This window comes from Arvicola amphibius, chromosome 5, assembly GCF_903992535.2.
Source record: "Arvicola amphibius chromosome 5, mArvAmp1.2, whole genome shotgun sequence".
NCBI classification, from domain to species: Eukaryota; Metazoa; Chordata; class Mammalia; order Rodentia; family Cricetidae; genus Arvicola; species Arvicola amphibius.
The window spans coordinates 33,891,646-33,918,653 of record NC_052051.1 but is presented as its reverse complement, the minus strand read 5'-3'; the positions used below and the strand labels follow the sequence as shown (position 1 = coordinate 33,918,653).

Here is a 27,008-nt window from a genome sequence, read left to right as displayed (position 1 = left end):
CAATCCTCAAATAGTGCAGCATTTTCAGCGGGAAGACAACCCACTTATTCTGATGGAACAGGAACCACCTGATGTCTGTTCTACAACCATGTGCTGCTCTTCTTCCCCTTTATTACCAAAGAAGCTGGTCAGCAGTGCACACCTTTAATTCCATCCCTAGGGAAGCAGAGGCAGGCAGATCTCTGTGAGTTTGAGGCCAGCACGGTCTACAAAGTGAGTTCCAGGACAGCCAAGGCTGTTACACAGAGAAACCCCATCTTGAAAAATGAAAACAAAAAATAAATAATTGGGAGGAAAGAACTCCAATTTCATTTTCTCCTCCTTTGGAAAGTCTGTCTGTCACTGTCCCGAGAGAAAAGGTCTAAATCTCTGTTTTCTGTCCTCTCGGCCTCAATCCCTCCATTTCTGGGTTTATGGAACCGACTGGCTTAATTGGATAAGTTATTCTGCTTTTAAAAACCCCTGGTTCCTTCTGCTTTGTTGGAGACATGTCAGGCTTCTAGTTATCAATAGCTCCTTATTGTTGTCATTGGCATACTATCCACAGGTGTGTAAAGGACCCCTGTGGGGTGTTAGGTGATCAGAATGTAGCTGTCCTTGAAGAAGCATTACAGTAAATGAAGTAAGGAGCTCGAGAACGTTCTCTCAGGGGTGATGGTCTTCAGGACTCTCATCTCACCTGAGTTCAATATAGTCTTCCTAGTTGCTTAAGGAGAACTGAGCAATTATGAAATTTCTTCACAGAAGTTTTACAAGTTGACCAGAAGTCACACAGATATGTTCATAAATGTCCAGAGAAGACCCACAACAGGAAAAAAATCTGGAAACTGCCCTAATGTCCTATAGAATTCTAGAAATCTGAAAAGCTGCTAAGTCAACTTAGTTATTAGGCAATACTGCCCATGGTAAAAATGGCATCCCTCCTCCACCCAAATAAGGTATTGAATGACAGCTATCCAAGTAGGAAGCCACAGCTTTCTCTTCTGTTCTAGGTAAATATAACCACATGCCTATTGTTGGGACTATGCAAGTTCTGCTTATGGAGACAATCACTCCACTGTAGCATGGGATACTAGGTTTAAGATACTCATATCTGTTCATGGTTGCCTCATCTCATAAATACGTAGGCAATTACCTGTAAGATGTGAGGCAAAGGGACCAACAACTAGACAGCCTCGTGTACTGACTGCAGAGTGCTGGTGGCTCTCGTCTAGCTTCTGCCTGCAGTGGGAGTTGGGGAGGCAGGGGACCTAATGCTCTGTATAGCCCCTGGGAGTCTATTGAGCCTAAAGCTATAGGTGGACTCAAGGGAACCCTGATAGATGCGCAAATAGATACCTCTGAGGCTTAGGTTAAGACAAACTTCAGAGGAGATTTGGTATATTTACCCAATATAGGTGATGCACACTTTTAATTTCAGAACTTGGGAGACAGAGGCAGATAGATCTCCATGAGTTTAGGCCAGCCTTGTCTACATAGTAAATTTTACACCAGTCACAGTAGGAAAACCCTATATCCCCACCTCCACCACCAACAAGACACACTTTGGTATACCTTTCTCAATCTTTAAGCATGCGCCTAGGATCTATTTGAAGCCTGAAAAGTATCACTGAAACATCATCAAAATCTCCATAAAAGGAGCTGTCACATCCAACTATTTTAGAGTGTGTCCTCAAGAGAACACACTCCAGAGGGAATGTGAAAGAACAGGATGTAATTTTAGACAAAGTTCCAGAAGATTACAGGCTGTAACTAAAACTGAAGCTTTAAGGTGTCAAAGGATTATCTTAGCAAGTATATTATAGATTCCGTATATTTTGAATTCCACTGTGCTTTTCAACTTTCTTCCAACTTGATCAAAAAGTTAGACCCTTGTAATGAGTAAACTTACTGTATGTATATCATTCCAAAACCTTATCTTTAAACACTGTTACTCATGCAGTGAAGACAAGAATAATTTTCTACCTCCACAGAAAGAATGAGCCCAATGTGGTGATAGAGTTGGGTAAATAAGGTGCATTCCCACATGCCCCTGAAACAGGTGTCCAGGAGAGACAGTTCCAGGGTCCTTGCATAACACCTGTGGCTTACTGGAAACAGCTATGTTGAAGTCATGTGCCTAGAAGGCTGTTTTTAGGCCAGAGTATTTGGATGTAGAAGATGGAGATTAATGTTACAGATAGAGATAAGACAGTATGAAGTCTAGTGACAGAAATAATACTTAAGAAGAACCCAGCAAATAGCACTAATCTTAAGACACAAGAGACACTTAAGGAGTTACGAGGACATGAGGCTGAGACACACAAAAGAGATCCACATTTTCTGGAAGGTACACAGCAGACAATCAACTCCACCTTGAAGCGTTAAATGGAAACTACTGCTTTACTCTGATGGGGTAAGATCAATATAAAATTAGAATAAGGTACTATAAAGATTTGAGATGTAACACGATTCTTTTAAATTCCAGATTTTAATAGTATTCGTTTAGCAAAAGGAGATGAAGGCAAGTATAGTGGTGCATGGTCAACCAGGATGCGCTCTCTCTCTCTCTCTCTCTCTCTCTCTCTCTCTCTCTCTCTCTCTCTCTCTCTCTCACACACACACACACACACACACACACACACACACACAGTCACCAATGAAAGAAAGCAAACGACAAAAGGGTAAATAGGAAATTAAATCAAAGTACCTGACTTCCTACCCTGGCTTTAGCCGCATAACAGGAAGCAACTGCTCCCTGTCACCCATGAACAGCACTGGGCGCACAGTGCAGTCAGACAGAAAGTGACAGGAGGTACAAAGCTCTGCACCAGGCTCACCGTTGCTAAGCACCTACATGTGACTAGCTGTGGCAGCTGAAAGACATAGTGCACCAAGGCTCCCCTTCCCGCATGCCAGGCTTGCCAGTCTCAGACCGCCGCTCCCGTTAACTGTTCTCTGTGAAATGCATTTACACAAGCATCTCAGGGCCCTCCTTCATAACTAATGTATTTTGTCCTCAGGATAAAGTAATTATAAGTCACGAAATTAAACTCAACGTGGAAAAGCCATTTTTGCTCTTGGGTACCATCTCAATCCTGAGGCTGTGCTTAGGAAGGGGCCTCTGTGAGGACACATCAGGAATATAATGGTCTAAATGCTGAACTGTAGCTAGCAATTAAAACAGAAGTAAAGAGGTTTTCACTATTGCTGATCTAAATGCCGAATTTTACTTTAGAAGTTCATATAGCTTCTTGTACAAACTGAAGTCTTACCCTTCATCTTTCTTGACATTTCCACTGGGTGTTTAAGAACATCTTCAAACTTAATCTATAAAATATAATTCTGGATTTGAGCTCTCTGCCATCCTAGAATCCATTCTCCATTTGAGTGTTAAAATGACCTTTAAACAGCGACACTGGGTCACTCTGTTGCCTTGTTTTACTGACCCATGGCTTCCCACAATTAAGAATACCCTAAGTGATCACAACGTCAGTTTCTGCCCTCATCCTGACCACGTGCGTGCGCCATTATCACACACCTTTTGTTCTTGGATCATAACCAATTTGGTCCCACCCCAGTTCCTCTCTATCTGCTGTTTTCCTTGACTTCAGATGTGCTCAGCTCTAGGTCTCAATGCTCTTTGAGTCTTGACTGGCCTGCCTGCTGAAAAACTAGCCAGCTTGCCTAGCTCGTATGCCACAGCACTGGTACCCTGTTTTATTTACTTCACTTCATCAGAAAGTGCCTAAGGTATCTGCTTATTGTTCATCCTTTCTAATTCATGAGAAGCCAGAATCTTATTCTTAGCTAGTAACAATGGAGTTTCTAAATATAGATCTGTGAATGAAGAGGCTAACAAGTAAAGCCAGTTCAGTTTTCTTCATTTGAAGATAATATGTCAACTTGTTTATATAAACATCCTCCTCCACAGAAAGACTTTTACACACAACAGTCCCTGTTCAAATCTCCTTCCTGATACCAGGCCACCCCTGACCTAAGATTCTCTATCATGCCAAGCCAGGTAAGTGTTCTTTTATCGTATCTTTACAGATGGCTTTTGTATTGGAGTTTTCTTTAAAATAAAAGTACACCAACAGAGGTGTGCACTGGTCCCTCTTAAAACTCTTCTGAATCTCTCTTCACTCACTTGAAGTTGAATTCCATATGGCCAAAGATCCCAACCTGAGATGGCTTTTCATTAACATGCCAAGTACCTTCTGTCCTCACTGTCTTTCACTGGTATTCTTCCTAAGAGGCAGAAGACTAAACCAGATTGACACCTGCCACACAGCCTTCCTCAAGACAATCAGTTCACAGTCCGCTCTAACATATGTAAGAGCAAAGACTTCTGCTCCTGTCCACTATGTACTATAGGAAGCTAGAGGACTGACTATACAAAACGAGTTCAACTAATTAAGGAACTGGAATAAAATAATCATGGAGTAAATGGCATGTGCATGTTCACATGTACATGTGCATGCAGTTTACATCTTCTGTTTCAAATACAACACTTATTCTATTTGATACTCTGGTGCTTTAGTGACATTAATAATATATGCAAAAATCTACTCATTATTAAAGAACTGATGTAGTAACTCATAACTAGGAAGCTAATGAGCTGCAAGGTTCACTTTAAAATCAAGCTGCTCTGTGTATTTAGTATGTGTACAACAATGTTCCTGTTAATTGTCAATAATAATTTGGGCTATGACAGTAAACTCCAGAAGCAAACTTCATGACTTGAATTGATATGGATACTTCTGGAACAAAACCTTTTGAGAATAGTGAATTATATAATGCACACTAGAAGCTTCTCCTTAATTCAAAGATGGCTTGATTTTTAACTGGGTTACCTTGAGTCTTCAAGTCAAGAAATAATTTTATTTTAAAAATGTTACCTTCTATTTTATGTGGTTAAGATATGGTAAAAGCTGTGGAACTGTTAAAGACATTGGCTGATTCATGTGATTCAAACTGGACTGAATTTCAGACTACAGAATGTCTCCAGCAGGCACTGGGATTTTATAGACAGTGGTGGGAAAGTACTTGGTGAGGGTGCAGAGGGTGAACAGTGACTGCTGACTGGTTTGCAGCAGCCCAACCTAAATTCCTACAGTGCTGAACTTCACACAGCGTCTGCTGCTGAGCAGTCACTGTGAGCACCTGGGAATGCAGTTCAGCCCAGGAACATTTTTTTTAACTTAAGCTTATTTTAAAATGCAGTCTTTCTCCAAAAGAGATCATTAATGTATCAATACATTCGAGTATCCAATCTAATCAATACTTTGTTTCTGGATAATTTCATGTTACTATTTATCCTTTTCTTTATTGTGTGATGACAAACTAGAATCTCATGACTTGATTTCTCATTAAGTAGAGGACTAAGCAGGAACAGAGTCTTTAAGAGAAAAAGCAGTGAATCCAAGCTAATAAATGTGTCACTATTTCGTTTTAGTAGTTTGTTTTGTTGTTGTTGTTGTTGTTGTTGTTGTGTTTGGAAACAGGGTTTCTGTTTAAGAGTTCTGGGTATCCAGGAACTTGTTTTGTAGACAAGGATGACCTCAAACTCACAAAGCTCCACCTGCTTCTGCTCCCGAGTTCTGGGATTAAGGCATGTGCCACCAAACTGGCTCATTTTGTAGATCTTATTGTTTAAAAGATATAAATTGATTAAAATGTCTCAAATTAACCATATGTTTATATAAAGAATGGACTTCAGTTCTTCTCTAATATTTTCAAAATCTATGTTCAGAAAAAATCTTTCAATTGTGTACAACAGAGTAAGGACAGAATGAAGACAGACACTGTGGCAGATGAGTAACTGGAATCAAAGGTGGTGATAGGATCTAGTGTTGGGGATGAGTAACTGGAATCAAGGTTGGTGATAGGATCTAGTGTTGGGGATGAGTAACTGGAATCAAGGTTGGTGATAGGATCTAGTGTTGGGAGAGAGGGGAGGATGAGTTAATGCAATCAGCTCACTTACTTTATAAAATGAGTGCTCTTAATTGAAAATAATCATTCCATAACTCACCTCTGCATACTTTAGCTTCAATGTTTTATGCATTTCTCGAAATCGACTGTAACGCCTGAATACAGTCCATGTCTCATCTAGGACAGAAATCTATTAGCAAGGAAGCAAAAACAAGTCAGCATTAACTACAAGAAAAAAGTAACTAAACTTTTAAAAACATAATTTAAAAATTGAAAGTGATTAGCATGTAAAATATCTCCACAATTGAAAACATTAATCTAGCTGCATAAATACAGTTTATAAATAGTAACCATGTCCTACTAAACACACATCTTCTGATCCTGCGTCGTATAGGTTTTATTATAAATGACACCTATGTAAAGCTAGGGGCAGAAGACCACCTCTTAATGGGTTCCAAGGTTCCAAGAGTGTTCCTTAATGTGCGGATGAAATGACTTGTAGGTGAAGGAACCTGCCCTCAAGTCTGAAGACTCAAGTTCCAGCCTCAGGACCCACACAGTGGAAGAAGACAGCTGACTCCTGAAAGTTGTCTTTTGATCTCTATATGCAAGCCACGGAACACATGTTCCAACACACACATACACACACAGAGTCTAAAATAAATTCTAAATAAAAAAGATATTATCAGAAAGAAAAAAGTGTCTGTTAACTCTCCACCTTACTGGTAAAACCTAGAGAGATACCCTTTCGGGTACAGCAATATGTTCCATGTAAAATGTGTAGGGTGGATCCCCAGAGGTCACCACACTAGATAGTAGAGAAAGACAAGAATCAGAACTAAAAAAGGGAAGAGAAATGTGGAGCAAACCATGTGTGTTGTAGGAAGCCCGCTTATTCATTTCCCGGCCACCCAGACTCCCAGAATAACCACAGAGAAACTGTATTAATTAAATTACTGCTTGGCCTATTAGCTCTAACTTCTTGTTGGCTATCTTTTACATCTTAATTTAACCCATTTCCATTATATTACATTTTTACCATGAGCCTTGTGGCCTACCGGCAAGGCTCTGCTGTGTCTCTTTCCAGCAGTCGCCCTGTGTCTTATCCCTGACTCTGCCCCCTTTCTTCCAGCACTGAGCTTAGTCTTCCCTGCCTAACTAAGTTCTACCTTGCTATAGGCCAAGCCAGTTTCTTTATTCATTAACCAATAAAAGCAACACATAGACAGAAGGACCTCCTACACCACATGGGGGCATTAGAAGAGACACCATGAAAGAACACTCAGGTACAGAGCTTCAGGAGTTAGTGTCTTGAATCCCAGCACAACCTGATTCTGTATTGGCAAGTGGACCATTCTGGGGGTGAGGGTGGGGCTTTGCACAATGATGCATATTTTTGTTATTATGCTTCTCTATTTTTCATTAGCATTTTAATAATGGCAGGTTTCTTCTCATGAATTTCTTTGAAATCAGGCATTTCCATAAGAAACAAGGAGGTACTATGGCAGAGACAATGCAGGTGCCCTGCATCTGCACCCCGACATTGAAACCAACATGCTAGGCACACAAGCTGGAGAGCACTCCTGCTGGCAGCCAGGCTGGTCTGCTTTCCTGAAGATGGAGAGTGGGCAAGGCTGACACAAGCAGTAGAGAACAGGCTAACTCCTGGCCTTAGGTGGACAAGAACCAGGCATGCGAGAGAACTAGAGCAGGGTGGAGGCCTTTCTGCTTCCCACGTGGCTGGTGGTGCATGGTGCCAGGATGCATGGAACCACGCCCACGCTGTGGGAGTAGGAAGATAGAACAGGTCTCGGAGGTGAGGTGCAGTGTTGTTCTGTTGGGATGAGAAAGACACTGAAGGAAGTTCAAGTTTTGCCCATAACTCAGAAACCAGTTCCTCCTTCATGGCAAACATTTCCACTGTACCTCTTGGACACATGGTGGAGCTCCTGCAAGACTTCAGAATACATGAAGAACATCTGTCACCTCTGTTCTGCCTGCAAGTGACTCCTCCTGCAGAATCCAGCCCTACCAGTCCGTGCAAGTAGAAGCCACCAGAAGGCACTACTAACACTCTTGGTGGGCTCTACTCCTCTGCACTATGGGCCCTGACCTCATTTTTCCACACCTTAGGCAGAAAACACACCAACCAGTTCAAACTAACTCTCTTGAGCACCAAGGTTTCCTGAGAAGCATGTCAATTCTCTTCTCGAACACAATGATGTGTCTCCCCAGTCGCATTATCCCCACAGTCATCTCAACAGATCATCCCTCTGCCATCTTAAACCCCACTTTACCTCCCTTTCCTTCCCAGCTGGCCATCCACACTGGTCCTTCCATTTAAGTAAACTTTTTTTTTAAAAGACTTACTTATAATACCAATCTATTTCTTCTTGCTTCCTCCTGAATCCACACTAAAATAGCATCCCACCACGGTCACCATACTGCTAAACGCATGGGTTAAATTTTTTTTGTTTTGTTTTTTGAGACAGGGTTTCTCTGTAGCTTTAGAGCCTGTCCTGGAACTAGCTCTTGTAGACCAAGCTAGCCTTGAACTCAGAGATCCTCCTGCCTCTGCCTCCTGAGTACTGTGATAAAAGGCATGCACCACCACCACCAAGTTCCCATGGGTTAATTCTTGATCACGCTCTCACTGCACCTCTGGGAAGTACCCTAGAAGAGCGGACTCACTCCTCCTGCTCACATCTTCACCTGGCTACTCTTTTATCATTACACTTGTCTTTGCTGGGATTTCTCATCTCCCTGACCTCTAAACATCAAATGCATGAGGGTTTCATCCTTGGACATGTTTTATTTTCTACCTGTGCTCTCTCCTTTAGTGATCTCATTGCTCAAATTTACATTTGAGCTAGGATTCCCTGGATGCACATCTCCCTTTGCTGAACCTGGAGTCATATACCCTACTGCTTACATCAATGTCCAGAATACACCTCAAACTGAACAAGGTACATTTACTGAAATGAATCACACTCAGACTTCATCCTCTCCCCCATTTCAGTTGATGTCATTCTGCTCATTCACTCCTATGCCACGGTGTCATCTTTAATGTTCTTTTCCTTACACTTTATATACAACCAATCAGCAAACCCTTTATTTTAATTATTTGGAATATGAATCTGGCCTTTTCTCACCAATTCCACTATCTCTGTCTAACTATTCTCAACAGATCTTAGTGTTGGTCCCTTGATTGTGCTTATATCCCTTCTTATTGTGCCATTCTTTCTTTTGCCAAAAGGGTCTTGCTAAACACTGACAGTTGAGGCTATTTCTTTGCTCAAATGGAACACAGCCCAAGACATCCCACTCCAGTGGGGTACAAGTTCGAGTTCTTTACCTTCCCTACAAGGGTTTCTATGCTCTGTCTTATCCTTGGCTCACCTAAAGCCTCTCCTAACTCCAGGCTTACCCAGAACATGCCAGATATGTACACTGCAGGTGTGGCTTTGGAGGCTCTGTATTTTGTTCTTTGAATTAGCAATACCTGAGTATGAAGCAAACATGGCATACAGTTATCTTGGTTTTGGTTTACCTTCTCCACTAGAATGTGAGTTCCAGGAAGGCTGGTTTTTTACTCCTTTGGTCACAGTCCTTTAGAAGAGAATGTGACACATGGGAGGCATCCTCAAGAACAGCTAGAAGACCAAGCCCTAAGATAGGCCTGTCTTTAATATCCTCTTGCTCTTAGAGACTTTAAAGTAGGGAGATTAAAATTTCTGCAAGGAGAAAAGGACTTTAAAAAAAATCAAAGAAAATTAGGGTGAGGCAAACTGGTCTCTGGGACTAGGGCACTTTGGCCTATACTTTCTTCCTCTGTGGCTTTTACAGCTTGCTAATACCTGGCCACTGCCCAAAGTCTCTGGTGAGAGAAAGAGCACAACTGTGGGTATCACTCTTCTTTCTCACAGCATCCCTGGGACAGTGCCTTCCTAAAGGAGTCCACTTTCTCTACTTGCATACTGCAAGTACTGAGACAGCCAGCGCACTGGGCATAGACGGGGCGGTGAGATGGAAGAGGAAACTGTTGAGCCCCTTCCTAAGGCTGCATCTCACAGCATTCGATTATACCCTTCTGGGTTTTCTTGGTATTAGTCCCGAGTGCTTATAATGGGGGTAGAGTGCTTTGATGTGTGTACGTGGAAAGAAAGGGGTAAATCAGTGTGTTGAGGACCATGCTTAGTTACATTTTCATATTCACATCAGGCTTCATGAGGTCATAATGGTACCGATGTCTATGTACTTATTACCTGGTGACACCAGGATCCCTCTCACAGCAGAAATGCTAATAGAACTCAGATGCTGCCGTAATAGAGTTTGCCCAGCATCACAGCCCCATTGTTTTAGTCGTTCACACTGAGTAAAGCAGTTAGGAAAGATAATTATTGGCACATTCTGAGCAATAACTCATTTTTTTTGCCCCATATCTAAGGATTTTAATAACCTGTCAATAATTTTTGTCATATTTAAGTTTGTTATCTCAAGCAGTATGAATTAACTAGAAGCACAAGCCTTACTTGGAAACTTATTAGAAATGTATGTTCACAACTTCCACCCACTGCTGCTTAGAACACAGCCACTGGGCTTCAACACCACTGCCCACGGGATTCTGATGTAAGTATAGTCATGTCCCACCTCCCGTCCAGCGCCTAAACTCTAAGCCAGGATCCAGAACCTCTTCTAGATAACTCTGTAACATATCTCACAACAGCTCCCAGTGCTGAGCAATCTCACCCCACAGAGAACTTGTGAACACAAAATACGGCAAATTTATAAGGATCTTCTGAATGGCCTCGGAAGCCTCACACACCTTTCTCTAACAGGAGGGTTCTTCTGAGTCACTTGGTGGGGTTTCCACTAAAACTGCTCCCTCCATGGCCTCCTCTCACTCTTTCTCCCTGGAGGAATCACTTAATCTCCCCTCAGGTTTGTTAACATTTAGTTCACATCATGGTCAAAGCACATGTTACAGATATTTATTACACAATTATGTCAAACTAAATAATTTATGCAATTAATTACATAACTCTCTTTTCTACAAAATTTTAAGTCTTCTGAGGAAGTAAGACATCTGCCTTTGGAAGTATCTGGGGTGAGACAGAGACTCTCACTGCAAGAAACATACACTGGGCACCTACAAATTTTCATGAAATTATTTTACTTTTCAAACCAGGTGAGAACCCAGGCCTTGCAGATCCCTCAGAAGGCAGAGAGGGACTGTTGTAATCCTGCTCTGGTGAATGGAGGTGTGGATCACTCAATGATGTCTCTGGAATAACCACAACAGCAGGCCTTTTGATTTTTAACTGCACTGAGAACACGGCACATCCTCTGTATATTTCAAACACAAGTTGATAGGGCAACATTCTGAGATTTTCAAATTCTTTACCCTGAGAGTTTTATCTGAAGGGAGACTACAGACAAGGTCAGGAAAGGGCCAAGCTTCCCATCCCATGTATTGAAGACCTGCTTTGTCTAGCAATATGTAAACAAGGTGGAGACAATGACGGTATGGGTGACACCCATTAGCAATTGTCTCAGAAAGGAGAAAGGCCCTGTGTGACATCTCTGCATGAACATGGTCAAAGCTATTCTCTCTGATGGAAAGATACCATGCTGAGGGCTGGAGGCTTCCTCATGTGAAGTTTGGAAACAGACACAGAGAAATGCAAAATACAAACTGAAGTCCCAGTTTGCTCTAAATTAAAACTGAGCATAGGACAGGATTTTGATCATGAGGGGAGGACAGCAGATAGGCAAAACAAATAAGTCCGACGTGAGTAGTCAGTCAATTATTTCCTTTAGCATTGTGAAAGAAAAGCATCATTGTGGCATATTTCTGAAGAGCAAATCGATTACTTCTTTCTCGCTGAATGGTTCTGTTGATACAAATCCATCTTTCCTGAGCTGTAAAATGATCAAGTGCATCTTAAACATGTCCTCAAGATGGACTGCATTTCCTTACAAATAATTCTCAACTGAGTGCTTCCCACAAGTTTATCTTCTATACATATTATCCTGGGCTAGGGATTGTTGATTTTAAGATATGTCATCAGCAGCATTTCCTGGTGTACAACCGCCTGCATAAGGAGCAGCATCAAAGAAAAGCACTCTAACTAGCCCCCAATTAACTAAGTAACTCTCAAACACTCTTGTGGAGACCTTAAGAGTAACTCTCAAGCACTTGTGTGGGGAACTTAAATACATTCCCAATGTGTGGATGTGTACAACAGGAAACACTAATGCGTGGGGCTTCATTAACATGTCACACCACAGAACAGGACGCCAATAAGCACTGTCTAAGTTTCTGGTCAAGATGGCCCATGCTGTATAGAAAGAAGTCATTGATTCTTATTTATATTTATTTTTATATCATTCTTTTTATATTACTACTTCTATTGGTGTGACATAATGCATAATAAGTATAGCTCATGAATGGTATACTTTATGAAAAATTAAAATAGTCATATGAGCTATACTAGCTTAGTAATTTTTTTTTATTAGGTACTTGTGATTACAAATATTTATATGTGTTGGGGATGTAGTTCAGTGGTAGACCATATACATAGCATGTGCAAACCTCTGGGTTCCATTTCCAGAACAGAAAAAAAATTAGGTGATATTAACTATTTTAAACTGAAGCCAGAAAATGATAAATTCATGAAGGTCTCATTATTCCCAAGATGACAGGATCTAATCCACTAATTAGACTCTATGTCTTATGTAAAACATGAATAAATTCTGAAAGTATGGATCTGTGGAGAAATACGCATCAGTGCATTAGCTTTAATTAAAATCTCTTCAGACGACTGCTGCACAAAGAACTCGCCAAGAGTGTTAACTGAAGCCAGCATCCCACTAAACACAGCAATGTCCTACATTGAACACAGTCATTATCCCATTCCTCTTCCTTCATATCCACCTCCAGCATCATCAAATCTGTCAGCAAGGACCAAGAGACCAATGTGTACTGATTTCCAGTGGGGGCAAATGACCCAATGATGCTGAATCTGCTGGCTATCTCCACTGCAGCATCCTGTTGTCTCTACAGAACCGCCCACCTTGAAGGCCAGGGCTGGATTTGGGGCAGTTTTCCTGAACCCAGAGACCAGCACCTCAACATTCCTGGATCCCCCAGCCTAACAGTGGAACTCGTCAGTATGATTCTCCACATCAGGAAGCCCATGGTGCTTCTCTTCTCTGCTTACAGCTAGAAGGACCTACAGGCTGCATCAGCTTGGCAGCATTGCTCTGCTTTTCCAATTACATTTCTCTAATGAACATTTCAAATATTCTGGGTGACTGGATGCAATCAAGAACAATTCCCACGGCATCCTTCCAGTGTCTTTCTAAGCAATACTATTGATACTCAGTCCTGAGCCGCTTTCTGCCTTCTATACTTGGGATTCTCACGTTTGAGTGCCTCTCTAAGGTGAGCCTCAAACTCTACTATATTATATTACCAATTTGTCACTTGTGCATCTCCGAGACCAGTGTTCCTGCTGCCTGGAACATCTTTCCTCTCCCTCCAGTCATGAAATGCCCTCATTCCTCTCAGAGGAATAACACGACGAGTCCACTGGATATCTCCCTGAGCACCTTCCATGAGTTTCTTATTTCTGTCATCTATTTCTATGCATGTTTCGTACCCACACCCAGCTACTGTGGTGCAAATCCTTTTCATCTTTTCTGCACATTTGTTTCTTAATGTATATAGGAGGGTATGTGTGTTTATATATTACAAAACCACATAGATATGTTATGAAGTAAGTGGGTAATGGAATGGGAACAACTGTTTCTTCACTCAGTGCACAAAGGTTCTTTCCTATAAATCACATTTTGACTACATTTCCTAGTTCCTTCCCTCTCTGAAGGCAGTAGAATGACCTGCATCTTTGTCCTTTTCTGACTTATCCACAAATCAACTCTGTACAGTTTTTGGTAAGTAGGCATTGGGAGAGATATGAAAGAGGCCAAAGAATTTTAAAGCAAAGCAAAAAACAATATCACTTATCACATTTCTTTTGGAGAGAGCGCTGCACTGATTTAAAAAGGACACATAAATAAATGACTTGGATATTGGGATAAGATCAGGTGGGTATGAGGACCCTAAATGACACAGGAAGAATCCAAAGGTAATAATCTCTAAATGGCCCTTAAAAGGTGGAGTTAGTTAATTTCAGAGTCCTTGCCCCTAAGTAGCAAAGCCAAATAGTGGGCAAGGGTTGCATTCCTTGGCTCAGTGAAGGACAGCAGTTTCCGCTGGAAGGGAGATTAAGAACCAATAGAAGCCTGTGCAGTGTTAAAATCATACTACCTGGTGGAGTATGAACATTCTTTCCTTGCATGCAATATAACACGTCTCTGGCTTCCTCATGCATACTCAGAGTTGTTCTTATTTCTCTGTCTAGTGAGCCTAAAGAAGAGGTGATCTCTACAGCCCAGTAGATATACACAGGAGAGAGAAAGCAGCAGGAGCTCCGGAGGCAAGCAGCAAACTGTCATGTATCTCATTTCAGACTGCATAAGGAAGCCCTGAACTGAGCAGGAATAGCTTTCCCATAACAATATGTCTTATGATTGGGCAGCTGCAAAAATCCCATCTTAGGACACTTAAATAAAGAGGCTGGGCCTCAGAAGAAGGGCCTGATCGCAAGTCACTATACTATACAAGTAAAAAGGAGTCTAAGTCCAATCCTATTGATGACAGCATGGGTGAGAAGCACCTGGAACTTGGAGACTGATGACTCTTGGATCAGAGTCACAGGCAGACTTTATATCCTTCTGCCTTTCATATTCTCCAGGAAAGAGCAGGAGGCCCTTCTGCATAGAAGGGCTATGAACAGTAGAGAACTTGCCTCAGAGACTTGAGTTTGGTCCGAATCTGTGGTACCATGAAAATTATTCAAGAGCTATGTGCTGAATTAACAGCAAACACCAGACAGCTATGAAGTGGACTAAAGAAAATGGGCTTTCTAGCTGGCCAAACTCAGTCTTCTTCAATAATCAGAAATAACTGCTTCATGGTTCAATTTCAGTGTCTTCAAAATAGGAGATAATGTTGCTTGTTTTAGTATACCCACCTTATATGGTAGGTTGAAATCAAATTTAATAAAATGTATGAAGCCCTGGGTTTCAAACCCAAGGTCATTCCAGGTTGGTGAGGAATGGGGGAATTACTCCATTTTAAAGGTACAGTAAAGGCCAAGGGTGACAGACTATGTATTATTTCCTTTAAGTTACCTAGACACTGAGAGGCAAAGTGGGGAGCAGGACATCAGCCATCACTGGAGAATGGAAAATGAAGTTATGGATGAGCAGACTTGGTCCCAACTTCCTAAAGCCTTAACTAGTTGTCTAATGTCAGCAGAATTCTTGCAGGCCTCAAGTTTTTCAGCTGTTAACATGAACTCATGAGAAACCCAAGGATGAAGGAGAATAACAGGAGGTCAAAAGCACAATGCTTGGGCCTCAGACACAGCTGCTCCTCTTTCAGTCCTGAACAAGATGTCTTCACCCAGCCCCTCCCCGCAAGGCTTAGGGGATATGGAAGAAGCATACAGTTTGTAAGAGCCAGAGCACACAGATGACTACAGGGAAGCAGCACTTTCCAGATATAACAGGGCCGAAGTACGTACAAACTCGGAGATTGTGGCAGCAAGCAGAAGACCTGCAGAGACTCACGCTAGGTAGGGTTGCAGCACAGAGTGGGGGAAGTGGACATGGGGCCTCATCTAACAAAGAAGCTATTGTAATTGACAGCTGCTGGTAACGGGAAAAGCTGTTTTCCATTGAGCATCACTGGGTACATCAACCACACCACAGGGCAGGCCCACGGCTGAGGATAATTTTTCCCATGAATTTTCTTTGATTTCACTTTGTTTCGGTATCTTTTAACTTATTAGTCTTTTGCGTGTTTGAATTTTTAAAAGTTTGTTTTGAGAGAGAGAAAGAACATAAAGTTGGATGGGAAAGGAAGAGGGGGAATGATTGGGATTCCACTCTGTATGCTGTGAATATCATTGGTTAATAAAGAAACTGGCTTGCTGTCTCGAAAAACCAAAAAAAAAAAAGAAAAAAAAAAAGAAAAAAAGAAACTGGCTTGGCCTGATAGGGTAGATAAGCAGGGAAAGCTAAACTGAATGCTGGGAGAAAGGAGGCGGAGTCAGGAGAGAGGCCATGAAGCCACCTGAGACAGATGCCTGAAACTTTGCTGGTAGGCCACGACCTTGTGGTGATGCGCAGATTAATGGAGATGGGTTAAATCTAGATGTAAGAGTTAGCCAATAAGAGCTAATGGGCCAAGCAGTGATTTAAATAATAAAGTGTCTGTGTGATTATTTCAAGTCTCCATACAACAGGGGAGGGTTTAGGAAGAGTTGGGGAGGTAGTCAGGATCAAAAGGGATTGCATGAAGCATTTTCTTAATTAAACTTTTTTATTTTTAAATCTGCTTCTTAAGAAATCCTTCTCTGATGCTCTGCTGACAGGTGAGTTTCCATGAGCAGCAGCTGCAAACATCTGACTCGGTAACAACCATTGTAGGAGGAGAGGAAAAATCACAACAGCTGGGAAGAAACAGGGACATGAACACATTCTTAAAACAAGCACTTGGGTGAGACTGAAATGCAAGACAGGTCCCTGAAGCTGTGGCCACTTCTCTCCTATTCCTGAGACTCAGTCTCATTTCTTTCTCATCTTCCTTGAACATTTATTTTGTGGGAACAAACACAGGGGTCCTCGTAGAGACAACATTAAAGAAAGATAAGTTGCTTTGGAATGAAACCTGGAAAGGGGAAAACAATGTTTTGTTGTTTTTTGCTTGCTTGTTCTCTCTCTCTCTCTCTCTCTCTCTCTCTCTCTCTCTCTCTCTCTCTCTCTCTCTCACAAAATAGTCACGTGGTGAATGTGACTCTTCAAGATCTGATGTGATTTCCTTTGCTGCTATTCATGCTGTAAAATAGCACACATGCTGGGTCCTGGGTGTAGATGGCCAGGGCATGCACAGTATTCCATTCGTCTCGGCTCTGCTAATCCCCACACGGGGAGATAATCTATCACATAACTAATAAGCACAGGCCCAGATGCCAACACACCATTCTTTCTGAACATTTATACTCTATCAAGTTGGGAGCAAGTACTTCTAAAAGATGTATGTATGTGTGGTTTCTCTAATAGACTGGAATGGCTCTCATTTTTGTTCTGCCAAGTAGAGAGAGAGAGGTTTCTCTGACTGTAAACGTAATTACTGCAACTTCTGGACTGCACATTTCCTGGGCATTTCTTCAGGATTCCTGTCAGGTCTGCCCCCCACCAAACCCTCCAGCTTTGTCAGAGCTTTAACAGGAACTCCACTTTACAAAGTATGCAAGACTTGGTCAGAATTCAAGACAAAAAGTTCAAATGTATGTGAATGTGTGTGTCTACACACACATAACAGTAAATTCTGTAATTAGCAAAGGTTTGGGAAGTGGCTATTCTGGCTAAGACAATACTAAAATATGTTCCCAACTTTAAAAAAGTTCAGGAATTATTGACATTTAAAAAGTGCATTAAAACAAGAAAGGAAATGAGTAATTTTGTACATTTAGATACCACGAGGCATGTGGGGCCTGGGCCTGTTTACCAGCTGTATAGCCTTAGGCAAGTCACTCATGATTTCTTACTTTATGTAACAAATACCCTCTTTGTAGAAATGTCTGGCAAAATGCTTGGGGGCACAGAAGGTTCTGGGATAGATGTTAGCTTTCATTTTTTCATGAGGAGCTGCAAAGTCAATGGCATACAGAGAAGCAAGTTGGGGGAGTCCTGGGGTGGGTAGGTAAATGACAGCAGGGAACAAGGAGTCAACCTTATAAATTGAGAACATTTGGCCATGTAGATGGATGATGTTCACAAGAAATGTTAAGCACATTGCTGGAACAAGCTGGAAGCTCCAGGGATATGTGAGGATCTCATTCATCAGAAAGGTCTGGGTTCACGTGACTCAAGAACACTTGCTGCCACGGATGGTCTACATAGCTGTGCTGGGCAACTTCCTAAGCATCATGCTTTCTCCCTGCCACTGCTTCCTGTTGCTGCTTGGCAACTTCCTAAGCATCATGCTTTCTCCCTGCCACTGCTTTTTGTTGCTGCTTCTCACCTCCTTCCAAGCCATCAATTAGAAGACAGAACATAAGGAGGCAGGATTCTAGGGCAACAGAAGGAGTCTGCTTCCCCGAGTTAAAAAAAAAAAAAATCAGCTAACTGGAAAGATTTGGACGTTTTGTGTTTGAGGTACTTGCTGCTGTGGTGTGCAAGCAGATGAGAGAGCTTGTCAAAGGGGTTAACCTGAACCTATGTGAGAATGGGCATGTGTGCTGCTCAACAGAGAACAATGAGAGGTTGATCAACTCAGTAAGCTCCCCAGAGGACAGACGAGAACAAGGACTTCTATTAGCAGATAGAGGGCTGGAGAGTGCCTAGGTCCTGGCATCATGCGGGAAGTCAGCCTAGACAGGTGTTTCTATGTGAACGAGTGTCTAAAGAAAATGAAGCTAACCTAGGTGCAGCAGACTGCCCAGTGCCAGGGCCTTGTGTGCCCATCAGAAGGCAGGCAGAAGGGCTGAAGTGTGACTGCACCCTTGGGCTTAACACAAGAGGCTCCATCCTTGCGCTCTCCCTGAAGGGCTATGAGCAAGGCGGCTGCAATGTGACCCCTGTGTGCGAATGGAACCTGTGGGTGCTATTCACAAAGGGCACTCAACATTCTCACTTGAAAAATACAACCGCAGAAAGGGGTTTTAAATCACTCCCACAGTTCTGAGCATCACAGTGTGTCACTTGCTGAGTTATCCCTACTGGATGACTATGGCCAGTCAGGCACCACGTGGGGTTCCTAAGATCGTCTAAGATCAGCAATGTCTAGTCATCTGAAACCCGCAGAAGACCTGAAACAAATGGGACAATGGCATTTGGGAGGAAAACTGACTAAGTTGTGGCATGGAAGCAGAGTGGATATGGGGTTATGGACGAAGACTGGAGAGAACAGACTGCAAAAGGCCATTCCAGAAAGAAGTGAGACAGTGACTTACAGGATTAACAGAAATTCAAGAAACAGAAAAACCAAACATACACCAGCATTGGCTCATTTCTTTATACTGCTGTGTTGAAATATACATTAAAATACAGGGAATTTAAAATGTCATTATTTCTAAGACAAATGAGTATAACATCCCCTGTTAGCCTTAACTACAGACTTCCCTGGCTGGGGCTTTGTATCATGTTGAAATGTAATTTTAAAATTAAATTTTACCCACTCTGATCCCAGCTAACTGAAAATAGCAAGCATGATTCAAGGTAACTGACTCTTTATCAATCACTGCAAAGCTTTGAAAGAGTTTGGGGTAACAGCTATAGTTTAGGGAGTGGCATTACTGAAGGAACTGTGATTGGGGGCAAGCAGGGACCTTAAAGATACATATTCTTGACCAGCAGGTGACACTACTCAAAGTGGAGCCAGGCTGGCCCATCGTGAACCTCCTGTTTCTCCATGACACCTGTCAGTCAAAGAGTCTTCTTTATGTACTGAGGATCCAGTTACAGGAAGGAATGTGTGCTTTTAGGACTCCTTGAAAGGGGAACTCCAATGAAACAGAACTGACATGCTGATTCAAAGTTCCTAGGCAGGTGCCCTCCAAAGATTAGCAATGAGCATGGGATACATCATGGAGAGGCCAACTTTATATGTTCTCAAGAAAGAACAGGAAAGCAAGCAGCAATAAGAGACAGGAATAACCAAATTGAGTATGTCCACACAGTGAGCTGCTATTCATCAAAAGAGTCGGTAACTACCTAATACCTCTTGGGATGAAGCTCCAAAAGTAGGCCCTGTTAAAGCAGTCAGAGACAGAAGGTAATGAGGCTCATGGAACCCCTCCCACAGTGTGTACGTTTTGCTTCATATACATGAAGCCTCCACAAAGTAGTCTGAAGAAATTAAATGAGACCGAAAACCAAACATATCTACTTGCCGATTCTCAGCTTGCCCAGTAAACAAGCTTGGTTTCATCCTCCCAAATAAATCATGTACAATATAGGTTGGTTTTTGTTTTTGCATTAAATCAAATCTAGTTTAAGGAAAAGAAAGTTCTTTGGGGCACACAGGCGTTGACATGAGGAGTATTTGGGCATCCCCTAACCTTTCCTGTATCCCAGCACACTCTTCATTAGTTCACTTTACAGTGCACTTGCATGGAGCTGCTGGATTTTAAAGACTATCAAATCCTACCTGATGAAGGGAAGGCTGAACTCGCTGGAGGAGCAAGGATAGAGGAGGGTAAGAGGAGGATGCCAGGGGCCAAGGCTGGCATGGCTCAAGCATTCACACTCGTAAACTCATGCTGCCTTCAGCAACTACACAGGCAGTGTTTATTTCTTACATGATGGAAGCAGCATAATGAGTATTTTTTATAACCGCTCTCTTCTCAGGCATTCAAGTCAAGACTTGTAGTTATTTGCATAGCTTTAAAAGTGAATGGTGAAGTATGAAATGGCCAGTGACCAGCAGCAAGACAGGCTTTAAACGGGGTCCCACAGCAGCAGGACCAACCCCGAGGGCTTGCTATGCACACACAGCCCTAGAGGGCCTTGGATACCATTGGGGGATAGAGGTGGAAATGAAAACAAACTTTGAAAAAGCAGCAGCAATGATTGTTCTAAAGCATAAGCAACAATAATTTATAGATGCATATTAACACCAAGTTTTTCTTATAAAACCTAAAACTAAAGAGAATTGTCATTTATCAAAAATCAAAGCAATAGCCTTTGTTTTCTTAAAGCCACTTGACTCACCAAGATAATTTAGGAGTAGCACAGTATCCTCAGCTGTGAGTCTAGACTAGATAATATGGCATGCACACGACATGCTCGATTACTGATAGAAAAAGTTGGAGACTTTGAAAAAGTTCTAAATAGTAGCTTGCTTGAACATCAGATTTTCAATGTAAACTTTTATAAAGAAAAACTTAAAATCATTTTTAAAAACACTGAATGTTATTTACATTATTTTTCTCTTATGGGCACCCACAGAATTAATAATATGTTCCCAATAAAGAAAGTCTACTAAGATTTTAGCAACATGTATAAGACAGCTGAGGTTCTGTTCAAATAGTGGCAACTGGTAGATTTATTTTCTGAGTTTTCTTTATGCGTCAGGATACTTCAGGGAACACCCAACCAGAAACAAAGCAATCAAAACCCCACGCTTCATAAAGACATAGTTGCATATGAGCAATCACCGAGGCACTTTAAAGACAGCAGCCCATGCATTCCCTAGCCTGTCCGTTTTTATTTAACGTCAGTAACAAATACACACAGCACTTAGGAAGTATCCGACACCCTCTGAGGTAGGTTAGAAATACAAAGTCATCTGCTCCTCACAACAGTCGGTTGGTTTTTATTGTCCACATTATACAGATGATGGGATCTGAGGTGACAACATTTCTTCCTGACACACTGACACACCCAGAGCTACTCCAGCAGCTGTCTGTGCCTTTGCTTGCAGCTTGTCTTTTCTTGCTTTGCTTGGAGAGGGGCATCAGAATCGTAAGACGTTCCTTTCTAGTACCAGGTCTGGATGCCTTTTTGACAGTGTCCTCATCAGAGTGTAGGCCTGACTTGGTGCCTGTGCAGGCATCAAAAGGCCTTCCTAACACAGAAGGTACCGAAGGAGGCAGAGCTACTGCTGACTTTCGGCACTGGCTTTGCCATGGGAGTTAGATTTCACACACTGAAGGAAGTCTGATCCTGAGAGGCTTCTGTCATCCTCTCTTTTGCTTTCTCTAACTTTCTTTGGCAGTTGCATCTTCACAGTCTGGGCCAGATCTGCGTACTAACTGGGCTACTATCTATTTAAAAGTTTGACCTAAATTGACCCAGTTTTTAAAAAAAGGAGTCCCCTTTACTTGAGTTTTATGCACGGGGCCAATAAATAGTTAACCTTTACTAATATGCTCATCAGTAAAGTAAAGCACAGACATGGACCAACTTAAAGCAGTGCATGTTTTCACTTCTGCAACTTCTTGACTTTGGTGAATTATAATTCCGAGCAGGAGAAAACCATTTCAGAATCCAAAATATGGAAACATTATAAATCGCTTGAAGTTATTTTTGTATATGTGTATGCCATTACACATGTTAAAAAGAGAACTCACAAACATATACAATATGGAATGGTGAGAAAAATGAAGAGGATCTGAGCAGAAATTGGGCATTATTGGTTCAGGGGTAATAAGAAATGATGTAGAAAAAGACATACTTAAGCACAACACCACAAAGCCAATCAGAAAAGCTAAAAACCACCACCATGCTGGCCCCATGCTCTTTCAACTTAAACCTCAAATATGTAAATCATGGCCCATTTATGTTTTAGTAAAGAAAAAAATCAGTACATAGAAAGAAGCATTGAAAACCTTGGCTAATAAGAAATTATTTATATTGTTTTTCTGGGAAAACTGAAAACTGTGCCTGATAGGATGGACCCCCCAGAGCACAGGGGCTCCCTCAGGACACCTCAGACTCAAGGCAGGTGGTAAGGCCAGCTCTATCCCCTCTTCCCTACCTGCTTCTCCCTCAGGAGCTCCCTGGCTAGATGTTCTCTACAGACAAGCTTCTCTGATACATGACCTTTGGAGACCACTTAGTGCTGCTTTCCCTCATTTTGCCAAGAAGGAAACTGAGCCTCTGAGAGGATCAAAAACTGTCTAGGTTATTAAGCAAACCACAACAGAATCAAAGTCTATAGAACTCAGTGTTCAGATTGGCAGGCCAATGTTTATCCGAAGCAAAGTACTTTCAAGGCCACCCTTATGAATCCACACACCAATACTACAGAGGACTTCATTACATTAACATCTTCCTTGCCCATCCTTGAAGGAAGAAAATGTGATTAATCGCTAATTCCCTGAGGAGGAGGGGATGGCAGCCAGCAATATTTAACTAAGTGTTATGAGTCAATGGAAATAAATTTAAAAATAAGATGAAGTCATTATTTTGGAAAGCTCATCTCTTTCTTTAAAGAAGTCATATAAATAAAATACCTAAAACTGGTTAAGAAGGCTTTTAATATTAAGAACACACACACACACAAACACACACATAGAGCAATAGTGATAATGACATTAGTTATGATAATTTATTATTAACTACATCCTAGCCACTTGACACAAGACTTTACATGAAATAATATTCCTATGACATACATACTACTGTTTTTATAGATGTGATAATTTGAGCTAAGCCCATGCCATGTGTGGGGTGTCAATTGTTCTGTTTTGTCCTACTATGTGTGTACATGCATGTAGGTGTGTGCATCTGTGTGTATACATATGCACGTGTGCGCATGAGCACACGTGTACAATGAGTGAATGTTGATTTTCTATAGCTAATTTTAGGAAAATTCTGGAACCCTAGTATGGCTGGGTTGTGTCTCTCTGCCTCCTGATATGATCCTATCATTACAGGCCACTCCACCCTACCTTGTGCCGTTGTCTAGTGCTTCACAGACTGGATTAAAGAAGTATATGACCAATGTCTTACAAAATAACATTCATAAGTAACTTCACACTAAGAGGAAGCATTGCACAGCTCCCAACCTCTGCTCTTCTAGAGGGGTGAAGAAGGAACACTTACCTTGACTTCAAATTCGAAGTGTTCATCCTTCCCTTGACCACACAGGACATAGCGGGGAATACTAATCTTAATGGGGTCCTTCAGGTCATCTGGATTTGCTCCCAGAGAACGAGAATACATCCGCTATCAAAGGCACATCAGACAAGGGGAACAAAGAGAATGTAGCATCACTGCACTGTGGCCAATACCCTGCTTGTACAGAAGAGACAAACCGCGACTCAAGTAGAGAAAGGAACATGAAACCAGTCTAGTTTATTTACAGAAATGACAGCTTTCTTTGAAAAAGACATGCTAAGCCTCTTTCCTAACAAAAGACCATTTCTGTAGGTATACCACTCCAGAAAGTTAGGGTAAAGACACTTCAAAATATTGTTTGGCTTTGAAGTTTCTTCAAATTTATAAGATCAAGTAAAAATAGGGACAGATTACATTTTCTAACTTAAAAAAAAATCAGTTTCTTATTTTGCAAAGTCTTTATCAACTGAACATTTTCCTTCATATATCTGACTGCTGCTCATAAAGCTGTAAAACCTGGAGATGTTCAAATTCAATTCATCTTCAACATTTGGCCATTTCTATAATGAAGTTACTCTAGTATGTAAACCACAATTAAGACAAATCCCAAGTCTTTCCTTTAGGCTCCACTTGATTGATAATTGTCTTGGCTGACAAGTGTTCATGTTCTGGATGGCAGGAAGCCAGAGGGGTCACAGGAAGATGCAGTATAAAAAATTAATTTTCAAAATGAGGAAGACATCTCTGAATATTCATAATTTACACTAACCCAGAGCTTTAGAAAACATAAGACAATATGTTTCTGAAGTGATAGCAGTAAAAGAAAATAATTAATTAGAATCACACTTATAGCTATATTTGCCGAATACTCACCATATACTGTGGGTGTGCTAACCAGTTTTCATGCATTAATCCTATCAATCCTCATGATGTCTCCATGGGGGCTAAGCATTATGAAGCCTATCTATCAAAAGAGAAGGGGGGCAAGTTCGCTCTAGGAGGCAAGTGAGCTGATAACCCTGGGTATGAACATCACACTGGTACACTCTTCCCAGGCTGGATTTTAAACAGAGGCCCTCCATCTAAGATAAACGGGCTAACGAGTGCATCACATATGCACAGGTTAAGGTATTGGGAACTCCACAAATATGCAATAAAATTGAATTTTTTGATGAAAAAGAAACCAATAGGCAATATATAACCTATTCACCAGGGGAAAAGGGGGATCTGGGGTCCAGGCAGGCACTCACAGGTTTGGCACTATCTGGCTGCCTCTGTAACAACACAGACCACTGGATGTCAGAGGTGGGCAATTTCTGGCTGTAGCTTCTAATCTAGCCGACAGAGTCAATATTCGGCACTGTTTGAAGTTACCAAAGTCGGTTTTTTTAAAAAATGTTTTTATTGAGCTATATATTTTTCTCTGCTCCCTTCTGTTTTCTCCCCTCCCTTTTACTCTCTCCCATGGTCCTCTTGCTTCCAATTTATTCAGAAGATCTTGTATTTTTCTACGTTCCATGTAGTTTAGTTTCATGTATGTCTCTTTTAGGGTTCTCATTGTTGTCTAGGTTCTATGGGATTGTGATTTGTAGGCTGGTTTTCTTTGCTTTATGTCTAAAAGCCACTTATGAGTTAGTACATATGATATTTGTCTTTCTGGGTCTGGGTTACCTCACTCAATATGTTACCAAAGCCTTCTTCCCCTAGTGGTTGGTCATCCACAAGAGTCACCATTTGCCACATGGCATATCTAATTAGCTGTCACTGATGTCAAATGCTCAGAGGTGTTTTCCAACATGAACTCTGCTAATCCTTTGACTCACTGACAGTACTCGCCCAAATGACTTTAAATATAGATCTTCTCTGACATGTTATACTTTTATAAATTTACATCTGGAAAGAGGAAAAAATAATTTAGTTGGTCTGTCTGTTTGTAAGAACATTTTTTATATATTACATTTCTTTTATTGATATTTATTGAGCTCTACATTTTTATCTGTTCCTCTCTTCCTCTCCCCTCCCCTTCAATCCTTCCCCAAAGACCCCATGCTCCCAATTTACTCAGGAGATCTTGTCTTTTTCTATATCCCATGTAGATTAGATCCATGTCTGTCTCTTTTAGGATCCTCATTGTTGTCTAGGTTCTCTGGGGTTGTGATTTGTAGGCTGGTTTTCTTTGCTGTATGTTTTAAAAACCACTTATGTGTAAGTACATGTGATAATTATCTTTCTGGGTCTGGGTTATCTCACTCAATATGATGTTTTCTAGATCCATCCACTTGCCTGCAAATTTCAAGATGTCATTATTTTTTTCTGCTGTGTAGTACTCCATTGTGTAAATGTACCATATTTTCCTTATCCATTTGTAAGAACATGTTTAATGGTAAACAATAGTTCTTACCTACATATGTCAATATTTATCCTCGAGGTTCTGTTTTGTTTCCCTCAATCCCCTCTATGTCACATGTAGTACCCCAACTTTCCAAGTAAAGGAATGCCATTTTCTACAGATCCAAAATGATGTCTTAGGATAATTTGTGCCTATGTGTAGGCTGCAGCTATAGGGCAAGAAATATCCTGTGCTGGCCACAACCTAGGTACACAGGCACTGCTACTGTGGAATTCAAGCAATAACTAACAACTGTTAATACTCCAAGCAAGGGGGTTGGTTCCCCTTACTCTACTACAGAACTTAGCTTTCTTTTTCTCTAGTTCAGTTTCAAAAGGAGATAGAACTGAAACCTCGAGTCTGGCTAAACAGTCTATCCTATGACTACTAAGATTTTTCCTAACTAAGAAAGCAGTTGTGAAATCAATTTCTACTGCAAGCAGGGTAGCTTAAGGCACAGGTCAGACATCCTCTAAACAAAACTAAATGAAAACAACAACAAACCGTGCGTCTTTGACAATGCTCCTAGGCGCAGGAGTTGAGTGACAATGCACTATGTGGAAGAGCTGCATCTTAAATATCTACACAGCTCACACCACTTAGGGCCCTGTGCTGGCTTCTTAATGTCAACTTGCTAGTAAGATCATCCAAAAAAAGAAAAAAAAAAAGGAATCCTAATCAGGAAAATGCCCTGTGTGTGTGTGTGTGTGTGTGTGTGTGTGTGTGTGTGTTTATGTATGTATTGGGTCTGTGAGCAAGCCTCTGGTGTATTTGATTAATCACTGATGTAGGAGGGCCCATTTCACTGTGGGCGGTGCCACCAACTGAGCTGATGTTCCTGGGTACTATAAGAAGGCAGGCTGATGAAGCCACAGGAAGCAAGCCAGTAAACAGCACCCTCCCATGGCCTCTGCCTTTAGGTTTGGGCCCTCTTTCAGTTCCTGTCCTAACTTCTCTGAATAATGGACTACACATTTTAAGATGAACTAAATCCTTCCCTCTC

General features: G+C 41.5%; 1 protein-coding gene across 1 annotated transcript in view; it reads right to left on the bottom strand.

Annotated features, from left to right (window-relative positions):
• Positions 1–27,008, bottom strand: part of Kif16b (kinesin family member 16B) — a 248,663-nt gene that overhangs the window by 42,904 nt on the left and 178,751 nt on the right. The window contains exons 23-24 of the mRNA XM_038329839.1: positions 23,602–23,724; positions 6,017–6,106 (exon numbers count right to left, since the gene is read on the bottom strand). Of these exons, the coding sequence (XP_038185767.1) occupies positions 6,017–6,106; positions 23,602–23,724 (213 nt within the window). The remainder of the gene's footprint in view (positions 1–6,016; positions 6,107–23,601; positions 23,725–27,008) is intronic.